This window comes from Chroicocephalus ridibundus, chromosome 1 (genome assembly GCF_963924245.1).
Source record: "Chroicocephalus ridibundus chromosome 1, bChrRid1.1, whole genome shotgun sequence".
NCBI classification, from domain to species: domain Eukaryota; kingdom Metazoa; phylum Chordata; class Aves; order Charadriiformes; family Laridae; genus Chroicocephalus; species Chroicocephalus ridibundus.
In genome coordinates, this window is record NC_086284.1 from 136,419,794 (window position 1) to 136,431,443 (window position 11,650).

The 11,650-nt window shown below is 41.3% G+C and overlaps 1 protein-coding gene across 1 annotated transcript; it reads left to right on the forward strand.

Moving 5' to 3' along the window:
• Positions 1–3,800: 3,800 nt before the first annotated feature.
• Positions 3,801–10,690, forward strand: UPK3A (uroplakin 3A). Its single transcript, XM_063322584.1, has 6 exons — positions 3,801–3,855; positions 4,693–4,848; positions 7,602–7,881; positions 9,059–9,141; positions 9,609–9,741; positions 10,603–10,690. Exons 1-6 carry the CDS (start codon positions 3,801–3,803, stop codon positions 10,688–10,690), a joined length of 795 nt encoding a protein of 264 aa, XP_063178654.1.
• Positions 10,691–11,650: the final 960 nt, after the last annotated feature.

The following is an 11,650-nucleotide window of genomic DNA, read 5'->3' on the forward strand; positions in this document are numbered from 1 at the left end:
ATAAGTGCATCAATTTTATGACCAGAAGCGAATGTCCATTGTGGCAGCAACAATGGACAGAAATACTTCTCCAGGAAGCCAAAGACATATCAAAGAGATTTCAGAACTGCACAACAGTACCAGGCATCCATGTGGCTTTTGTGCAGCAGGTCTTGTGAGATGTGAATCTCCTACGGCATTGAAGTATTCTGAGAAGACTTCGAGAGAGAGAAATGTCATAAGAGGCATTTCACCTCCTGCATTACTGAGGAGTTTTCTCCCTGAATAAATGGGAAATTTCTCCCTTTTATCTACAGCCTTATGATACAAATACAGTGCAGTAGTGACTGAAAGTTATTTACCTTTAGATGAAACCTTCTGCTGCCAGGATGGCTTGTATTTCCAGACACTGCCCATGACAACCTGTTACTAATACCAGCCCCCATAACAATCACTTCTGAAGTCTGTAGTAGCTGACCAGTAACCTCTTTGAATAGATTTTTTGGTTTCAGTGCCACTCTCAAATGGGCAGATGTTCTTATCATACCAACAGTATGACAGCTGCTTCCCTTGCGGCTAACCTCTGCAGACCAGATGATGCATAAAATAGAACAATAAAAGTGGTTAAAGTTCCTGCCAGATCATGTCTGATGAACAGTGACTGGACAGAAGGAAAAACTTTTCCATTGTTTCTCCTTCTAACTTGTCCTCACTTTCACAATATTTTATAGTGCTGCGTCTCTGTACTTCTCCATTTTAAACAGTGTCAGCTCTCCGCCACTCTCCCAAACCTTGATCACCTGTTTTATCAACTTTTTTTTAACCATCTTTGCATTCTCTTCCAGATCTTCCATATTCATGGAATGCTTTTAAAAAATTAATTCACAAAGGCTTTACTCCTCTCCTCTTTCAGCTCATCCCTCAAGGTCTGCACCCACCAGGATATCTGCAGGAAATTACAAGCTAGCAATAGCTATGCAGAAAAGTTGTGAAGATCGTCAAAGTACTTTAAAATGAATTCTGTGTTTTATGCGTCTTTCTCACCCATTGGATTAGATTATCTCTTGACAGGTAGATGTCAACACCATGTTTTTTAATCTCTTTATTAAACTCCGTAATTTCTCTACATGGAGCTAGGCTTGCAAGTTGCCCATAAATTGCAGACCATGCAGTGGACCAGAGAGGTGGAGCACAGCAGAGTATGGAGAGTTTTCTCTACTACTCCTACGGCCAAGAATGTAAAGAAGGCTTGGACTTCAGATCCTGGAGGGTTCCATGCATTTCATGGCCTTTCAGGATTTCAGGTCCCATCCTCCCCAAACATGAGTTTCACAGAGCCCTGGAAAGCCAGGGCTACAGGAAAGGTTTGTTCTCACAGAGCCATCAATCCAAACTAATTCTAGGCTTCTATGAATTACTCCAGAATTGCCCACAAGGTAACATGGAGCAAGAAAATTGGCATTGTTGCTTAAACAAAGACATAGGAATTTACATTGATGTATTCTCTTGTGCTTTCTTTAGGGAATTCTGTAATTATACTGAGGTTAAGTTTGTTCACAGTAACATCCTTTAAATCCAGACCAGCTCCCCTGACTTCAGTGGAGTTAATATAGATTTACACAAGTGTAAGCAAGGATAGGATCTGGTCCTAATTTAGGGCACATCTGCCAGCACAGATGGAGCTGAAAGAGTTTATTGTCATGTTAATTTTCTACTTTTGCTTGAGATTTTTCTGAGCATGAGGCAAACCCAACAATTTTAAAATCTTGCAACAGAGGCAATGTTATCCCCCCTTATTGTGTCTGGTGAATTCCACTAGAGCATAAGATGGCCTTGCACTCAACTAAATCATGATAGCTTAGAAAAATAGCCTCATTAAAAATAATGTCTAAAATTGTCATCCTGTAACCACTTTGAAAGGTGATTAACTTTCTGTGATGAACAGCTCTATGGACATACTCTTGGCTCTTGTAAAACTAATCACCCAAGCAATAGTTTGCATGGCTGTAGCCCAAGGAGCAGTTTGCCACACTCTTCATCCAGACAAGACTCCAAGAAGGTCATGCAGACTTTTGCCTGAGTACTAAGTGCTGAATTTATAGCTTGATGGCTGTGAATCTAAAAAAAAAATAATTGCTACCTTTAAATCAAAAATTTTGCTGTGATTCTGAGCCTTAATCTGTTGATTATTAAAATCAATAGTTTTTTCTGTTGTCTATTTTGATGCTTTAGAAAGCAAATGAGGGAGCAGGACTTGGAAGAGTATTTTGTAGCACATGCAATTGGCCTGCATGCCACAAAGTAGAATATTTCTTTTTCTCTGCCATCCAATGTGTCCTGCTGTCTATTTAATTTTTTTAACTGGACAAATAATGTGTCTATTTTCCATCTTAAGAAAAAAAAAGGCACTGCTGATTGCTCTGGAGGGTTTAAGTGTCTAAAGAATTCAAGATCTGATTTTACAGGAATCACTGTTCGGAGAAAGTATTGATTTTATGATGGAGAAAGAGATCTTGTTGTTCTTAAGTTCTGCTTTTACCGTGGAGTCAGAAACCTTACAGGTTTTGTGCGTTATTATATTGCTTTAAGGGATAAAAACACTCTTGAGCAGATCAGTACCAAGGTTGTACACCTAAAAATCAGATTCCTAGGAATAAAAGACAGAAGGGTAAGATCTTTTCTGGCTTAATCTGATTTACCTGAGTATTTATGCCAGAACAAGCTTAGAGTGCATTGTAGAGTGAGAAGGAATAATACAACTCATTCTATAGCAGTGCAAATGTAGGGTAACTCCTGTATTCAATATTCTCCTTCAAAAGCAGTGTGAGAAAAAAGTCAAACCAAACACGCTGAAGATGACATGCAGAGTTTGAAACAAAATGGGACACATATGGGGAGGAAATTGCATTATAATCATTTGATTACATATTCCGAACAGATTTCTGGGGCCCATGGCATATCCATAAAGGAGATGGATTTGGTAATCTAACAGTAGTGATATTAGTGTGAATCTGGAGTTGCTGCAGTGACATCATGTTAGCCCCATTAATTTTGCAAATTCTTGCTGATACATATTTTTTCCCCTTAGCCTATTTTAAGTGGGTAACTAATAATTTTGTAATCTCAGCTCTTTTGTAATAGACCATTTGTAATAGCAATTACTTATCAAGACTATTTTCAGTTGAACAGTTCGGTACAACAGGTCAGATTCAGCTTTCCCAGTAGTTTGCTCTTTGTGTAGTTGCCCTAATTCACATTAGGGTTAACGAGAAGCAGAAGGCTTATGTTTTTCAGGATGTAAGCCAGGAAACACAATTCAGAAGGCAACTGTAACCTCTGTTAAAGCTTCCCAAATTCAGAGCTCTGAATCAGAACCGTCCATGATGCAGACTGGATGCAAGGTTCAGATATTCAGTTCCAAATTTTCCCTACCTGAGAGATTCCAAAAGTTTTTAGACAGAAGAAGGTAAAGAACAAAACCACCTATCAATGACACAGATGGGGGGGAAAAACTCTCTTTCCACCCCTAGCACTGCTGAGAGCTACACTAGTACCCAATATCAGGTGGAAATCAAACCTGCAACACCCTTCCTCACCTGGAAGCAGATAATAACTGGGGGCGGTGGGTGACACCTGACCAGGAGGGGCAATAAGCATACAGGGAGGTGCTGGGGGGAGGGTCAGCTCCTAACTACAGGGGCCTTGTGAAAAGGAGCAGGTGTGGTTGACTTCAGGGAAGGAGTGGATGGGAGAGCTCTTCAGTAGGGGCTGCCTCCCAGCACTGTTTTTCCCTTTGTGGCAGGTTTCTGGAGGGCTCAAGTATGTGCAGCCGTTGGGTTGTATTAGCCTTTTACTGCTTGGGACAGCTGTGTGCAGGTAAAGAGGCATCTATATGCAGCTTCTTCTCCTATTTTGTTGCTCCTCTGTTTTTATCTTTTCCCTTTCTGTTTCTCTTATGGGTTTTTTTTTTTTTTGTCATGGGTGTCAACTCTCTGCTCTAGAACCTGTGTTGGGAGGGTTTACAGCTTCAAACATGTATTCTGCTGGAAGATTGTTAAAGTGTGTCTACAGCTAGGCTGGGAAGCAGGAGGAGCTGCTGAACCTCTCTCTTTGTTTTTAGTTAATCTTTCTCCAGAGACTGGAGATGAGCTTGTGTGGGGAGGGAGGAAGTGTCTGATATAAACTTTATTCTAATACCACTTACTCTCTCCAGTGCCTCTCCCAGACAGTTTTCCTTTCTGTAAGGCTCTGCTAAATCTCTCACTGCATATGCTAACAAGTGTGGTCTGAAAAACCTTGTTAAGACTCCTTGCCAGTAAAGGATTCGAGAACTGACTACAGCTTCTGCTGCTGCCACTGGAGGGGGGAGGCTGTACATGGGACCCTAAAAACAGAGGTTCAAGCCTCTCCTTTAATGAGGCTTTGTATTTGTCCTTTTGAGGTGATGTGACCAGCATGTTGTAGGAGTAACACCCCTTACTGCCCTCCCCAAATCCCTGGGTTCCCCATTTTGCATTAAATCAAAACCACTAACTCTCAAACTTTCACAGGACAGGTAGGCTGTTTCCTGCTCAGCTGCAGTTCACATCCCCCTTTTATGCCAGTGTTTGTTAGCACTGCCAGGTCCTCCCTTCATGAGTCAGAGCTTGCAGAGGGAGAGGAGAAAGACTTTTTTTTTTTTTGGTATACTTTTTTTCCTAATTTCTCTTCTAGGTCAAAGCCTGAAACCTCAGATTGCAGCCCCTGAGCTTGCTACAAACAATCCCACTCTTACTACAGTCGCTCTAGAAAAACCTTTCTGTATGTTTGACAGCTCACTGTATCCAAATAAATCTTATGTCATCTACTTGTACACAATGAAGGAATCGGGTGAGTATCCAGCATTACGCCTCTCTGGTAGATAACTGCACGATGTGGTCATTGCACACAATTCTTCACGGTTTGATGGGTCAGAATGGGGGAAAAGGGGAAAAGAGGAAAATCTGCAGCTGTAAGTTATGTGCAAGCTGAGCCTCTGGTCTCAGTTTTCTCTGGGGTATAATTATAAAATATAATATAAATAACCGCAGTATTTCAATAAGGCTGATTAATGACAGTGTTAGTACTGTGTTAGCTGACCCCACTAGGTGTGGAGCAGCACCATCAGCTATAAACATTTGCCCAAATCTTGCTAATGAAACGAAGTGATCCACAGTCCGAAACCTTATCTTTGTCTAAACATGAATACCTTGTATAAAAGCCTGAATTCTCCTAAATAAACCTGCTGAGAGAAACTGGGTAACTGCTGCTGTTTGCTTCATAGTTAGGGTAACCAGCCCTTGCAAGGACTACATTGTTTTTTTGTAGACATAGACAAGTCATGCTAGACTTGTGGTCAAAGATGCCTGGCCCATGGGTTCATTCATAAACTGAATTTCATAACTGCTTGGCAATGAAACATTTCTGGCAGTGATGAAGAGCTGCCTTCTCTGTTCCCTGCTGTTCTGGCAGACTGTTTTGAATGCCAGCTAGAGCTACTCCATAAACTGACAGAATTAAATTACTTCCTTATATCAAACCTCCTTCCCTGAAAGCTGTATGCAGCTTCCTTTTCTGAGTGGCACAGAGAAGAGATCTTGAGGGGGGCGGTAGAGAAATTGGGCAACAGCCAAAACAGTCTAAAATTTCCACTGCTGATTGCTGCCACTTTGGACAGGTGGAAGGAAGAGGCCTTAGACAGGTAGAAACCATAACCAGAGACGCCATCCCATATAGCTAGCACAGACAGTTGTGAATGCGTGGCCTCCTGAGACACATCCCAAGACTGAAGTGCGCATCTTTGTGCATATTAAACAGACTACAAGTGCATTATAATTCTATAAAAGGCTACACTGACCTGATAGCCTAGTTACAACTGCAAATGTGCAAATCTATTTGTTGTTTTCTGTTAGAAACTACATCAGCCACCCTATCTTCTGCAGATTCTGTGGTAAAAGCTTCCTACTCAGATGGGTGAACCTCTACAAAAGAGGTCATGTACAGAGAAATCTTTGCTGCTGCTTTTAAGGCAAGCAGATACAAACTTGTTACTTGGCAGACTGGGAGGAATTTTGTTTGGATTTGTCTCTGGTCTGCAGAGAAGCAAATTGGCTCACCCTTGGATGCCTCCTGGAGCAGGGAGAAGAGAAATTTAAGAGAATTTAATTTTCTTTACACCTTATGTTCAGCTCTGCTGGTAAGGAAATGTGTCAGCATACTACACAGCTGATGGTCTAGTAAATGTCTGAAGAAGTAATGTAACTTTTAGCTTTGTTCTTGTTAATGTTGCTATCAGACTTGATCTACCTAGTAAAGTTTAAACAAAAAAACAAAACCCAACAAAAAACCCAACCCTTCCAAAACCCAAATGATAGTAATAATTAAAAAAACCAACACCAAATCAAACTTGCTTAGGCATTAGCTCTTACTTGCTCATCGCAACTAGGCTAAGAGTTATTGACATGGAGACTGGGAGACCAGGAAGGCCTAGCTGTGAGAAATATTATAAGTTGGGAAGGCAAGCCTAAGAATAGAGCATGTCTTAGCTAGTATTTGCTTTCATGTTATTGGCTCTCATTTAAGAGAGGGGTGTCAGGGCTCAACTAAATTGAGCACTGACCCTCAAGTTGTATTTCTAACCTGTGCTAGAAACTTTTCTCTTTCAAAACAGGTATAATTTTGCATTGTATCATTGCTAAAAACTTCTCATGACCAAGCAGTTGCAAGAACTCTGCTCTGCCTAGAGCACGGCAGAACACTTCCAAACTGAAGTAGTTCCCAATGTACTGCAGCTTTGGAAAAAATGGCATTCCTTTGCTGCTGACAGCACTGAACAGCTGGAGGGGGCTCCCAAAAAAAATTTAAGCCACAATTGCAGAACTTGGTAACATGTCTTGGGGACTTGTGCCTTGGCTTTGCAGCAGGAAAGGTCTGAGAGCTGCAGCTGAGCTTCTAAACTATGCTGTAGGGCTGGGTGCAGACCCACACTTTGCTTGAAGCTGTAAGGACTTTCAGACTTCCCGTGGCACACTGTCTGGAAGCACTGGCATGCCTGGCAGGCCAAAAATGTAGATACCACATCTGTTCATGCAGCCCCTATGCACTTGTCTGCATACTGTGTGGTTCTGGGAGGTCCAGCTGTTGGGTGACCAGAGGTCTGAGGGTTTGTGCTTGAGGAGATGGGAGAGTTGTGGCTCTAGAGGTACTCTGCCTTGGCTATAGTATCAAATCTGAAATGGCAGGACTTACTGGATGCTTACTGGAGCATTGTGGGGTATGGGGGAAGAGCAGGCTTTGGGGGAGTCCCCTCCCCACTGCATCAGGTTTTCCTTGGAAAAGAGGAATTTTGTGAGGGTGGCTACTAAAAAGTATTGCTCTGAGGTATGCTTTGGATCCTTTACAGTTTCTGGTGGATGAGCGTCGAGAGCTTCATCAATAAATAAGGAGGAAGGGGTAGGATCACTACACAGCCAAACTGGTAGCTGATTTTTGGTTTCTCTTTCGGGTGTTTTGGGGTAGAGTAGCAAGTTGACGAGTAAATACAAGGTGAATAGAAAGGGCTGAACTAGTTCTAACAGCCTTGTTAAAAAACATCTCTCCTGCAGCAAGTGCAATAAGCTCCCTAGTGACCACCACCAACAGCAAACCACTCAACAGCACGTTCCAGCAAACAAGCGGGGGAAAACTTGGACCTTACAAGGCTGCCATGTTCAATGTACCCAACTGTGCTTCGCCTCCCAAGTTCACTGATGTAGGAGATGTCAACAAAATTTCTGATGTCCTGAAACAATACCTCTTCAGAGTTGGGGATGATGGGAGCTGTTTATATGACCCAAACTTCCTAGCTGTCTGTAACCCACCTCTTACACCAGATACAACATACAGGTATAACTTTCATTTCTTACAAGGCGATTACTGCTTTTAAACACAAGAAACAAAACTGAGACTGTGATGTTCCTTTATAATGGTACAGTGTGAATTGAAGTGGTCTAATGCAAGGGTAGTTATGCAGATAGCTTGGCTTTGGACTAGCATCCCACAGATGGCGCTCTAGCAATGGTGAGCTCTGTTAAGTTAAATTCAAGGATTAATAGGAAAATTCACGTGTGAACTCCTGGATCTATACCTGTGTTGGAGTAGGTAATCCTGTGACAACATCTGATTAGAAACTGCTGGCAGGAAAGGACCGGAAAATGATGTTGAGACTATTCACCATGTATTTTGTGTTAGATGATTCTGCCAAATTGCAGACATGGATCTGGCTCTGCTTACTTTGTTTTGATGGGAATCTGGGGAGCCAAAGTTCTCCTTGGTCTCCAGCTCCAAGAAGCTCCTAATGTGACTGCAGACTTCCCAGTGAGGGCCAGGTGGTTTGCAGACTTGTCTGACCCCTGTTGTCTGTGGAAGCTGACCATCTGGGGAATATGGGCACCCTGACAGCTGTTATTCAAAACACTTTCTTTGCTGTTGCCAGCTGTTTAAAAGCCATAGTGAAAATGGCAGTCGTGTGGACCCATATCTGCTGCAGAGACCTAATGTGCTTCTGAAACAAAATACTATGGGCTCTTAGTTTGGCAAAAACTGTCTTGCCTCCTCTGTCTCTTCAGGACATTTCTAAAAACTCAGACTATTGTGGAATGGAAACTTAATTTCTTTGCCAAATCTGATGTTGGTCTGTCTCTTCAGTGCTCTCTTCTAGCAGGGAAAGTGCCAGAGATCTCTATTGTTGGACAAAACTTTTGACTTCCACATGGAAATCAAAACCACTTGCTGTCTTAAATAATGAGGCTTTTCACAACAGGGAATAGCAAGCTGGGAAAAACTGTTGTTGGAAAGCTCACAAGAACAAAGTGCAAACTGTGCATGACATAGCACAGAATGCTTTTCCATAATTAATTCTATTTGCTTTTTATACAGTCTCTGGAAATAGTCAGTTACCTTTGACTATCTCCATCTAATCCTTTGACAAAACCTGAAGTCTGAACAGCTAATCCAGTATCTTAAATGTTCTAGTAAGGAAGTTCAAATTTGAAATACCTAATTTAACACTTTTTCCGCACAGGTTTAAATATGTGTTGGTAGATAACACTGAAGGTATCATGAAAGACCAAACTCTCTGGTCTGATCCAATCAAAACCAGAAGAGGTAAGTCTGTGGCTTTGTTCAGGTCTTTTGAGTAGCTGTGCTTGCCTTAAAACGCTATTGGTCTATGAGTAATATACCTAGTCCTTTCCTAAAGTTTTAGCAATTTTATCAGCCTTTCAATATTGGAGTAGCAGACTTAAATATGGAATAATTCCCTACTTCTTTTGTATACTTCAAGTAAAGATAAATTTGTGCATAGGGTTTCAGATTTGATCCATGTCATGGTATCTGGTGCTGTTGACACTTCTCAGTAATACATATATTCGTCATACTGGCTAACCTGCTGAGTAAAGCTTAAACTCTAAATGCTGACACTGAGTCTTAAACCCATTTCCCGTAAATTATCTAAGAGTTCAGGTATAGACATAACCAGTTTGCCTCTCTTAAATCATCAACTTTCTCCTATTTGGTGGGGGTGTTCATGGTCAAAAATAGATTGCAGGAGCATTCTTTCCATGTTTTTCTAGCTAAACTTCCCTTGAAAATTGATACCTGGCCTGGTCGAAGGAGTGGAGGCATGATTGTCATTACATCAATTCTCAGTGTTCTTGTGTTCCTTCTGCTTGCTGGCCTTCTTGCTTCTGTGTCCTCTGCTGTCATGTAAGTACTGCTACACTTTTGCTACTTCCAGTAAGAGTGCCTAAACCCTTAGTCATCAGCATTCTTCCCTATGGCTCCAAGCTACTGTTGCTTGTCTGAGATGACAGACCGGATTGTTACCTCCAAATTTTGAAGTTCATAACAGGAAAAGGCTATCATAATGTTCCCTAAGATCAGCAGCTCTTTTAACTATTACACAGCCTTAAGCTTACTAGCTGCCAGATTTTAGTAAGGACAACTAGAAAAAAACCAACAAACAATAGTAGAGTTGCACATACTTAAAGCCTGTATATTCTTTCTTACATTTGCAGCTTTCCATCTATTCAAGAGTTTGGAAACTGTCTTGAGGAGTGCAGGCATTTGTAGAGATTACATAATATCCTAATTAATGCCCTGATTCTTAATTTATTTTCCTCCTCCCCAGGAGAAATAAGTCACCCCTTTGAATTAATAAGTGAGGCTTTGCTGGAGCTGTATAACTGAACTAGTGTATGCATGTTCCCTAGTCTTCTATGTCCCCTGCCCTGGGAAATCAACAAGGCCTGACTGATTCAAACTGAACTTCTGGAGCAAATGAACTAAATTTTAGAAATGGTGGGCATCAGGGCTGCTAACACCCACTTCTTTTGTTCACTTGAAAATGATACGAGTGCTCTGTATTCAGCCAGCTCTGCCAGGCTCTCCTGGATTGAAGACGTGGAAAGCAAAAACTTCCTTGCAAATTATTATTTAAAAAAAAATATCTATGGGCTTCTATGATGCTAAATGATATAAGTAGCAATCAGCCTTTGCAAAACATTGTGACAGTAAGCTCTATTGAGTCTCTGCTGGAGCTTAATAAGCCTTTCATTTGCCCACCAGGGGATCAGAAGCTTCTTCTGCAGAGATAAAGCACGTGTCTCAGACCATTCAACAAAGTGAACCGAGACCACAGTTAAGCTCTGAGTGAACAACCTGATTCAAGTCAAGGGTGGAAATGCAACTGAATTGCTACAAGTGCAAGACTTACAGAACTGTCTCTCCTACTTAACACTAGTCCAAAACAAGCTACTGTACGTAACCAGGCAACTGAAGATGAACGTCATAGATGAAATAAGGACAACTTCTTTGAAGTCTTGCAGTACATGATATCCTGTCTTCTCCTAATGAGATTTGGTTTAGTTAATTGCCTTGTATAGCACAAATCAAATGCCTGGACTGAAGAAAGAATCTTCACAAGATCCTTCAGCTTCAGTGGTGAGATCAGAGGTTGTGTAATGTATACATCTCATCTGCAGTAAGCATTACTGCAGATCTCTGATCTGCTTCTCGTGATCAGATGAACATGATGTAGCCATTTGTGTCTCAACCTTTCTATATAGTAATCGATGAGGAATTAAAGTAAACCAGGCTGCTTTAGAAAAAGATGTTCTTTGAGAAAACTAGGGATTAAAAGGTAGACAACACAGAGCTACTGCTGCTTCCTGAGGATTTAGTCACTATTTGTGTCATAAGAATTCCCCTTTTTCCTCTCCTTCCCTAAAAGAAAGCAAGCAAGTTCCAATTGCCCTGTGTGTAGCAGAGTAATTCTGATCGTGAATACTTAAATGCCCTCAAACAGCTTTGCAAGAATGAAAGCTAACAAAATTGCTTCAAGGAAGGTGTGTTCTTTCTGAGGGCTGTAGAATTTGTTGGTGGGATAGTAAAGAGGAGATACTGCTTTAATGGGAAACATGAGTATATTCATTGTTGCCAGGCTTAGCCTCACTTCTGACCTTTACCTCAGGCAGCAGCAAGCCAGCACTTTTCATGTCTTAATATCTAGGTTGGTGATGCTTTTCTGAGCTAATTCTCTTCATTTCATGAACTCAGTTGATGATGAGAAATAAATTCTGAATTCTAAATTCCAGTTGATGATTAGGAAAAAATC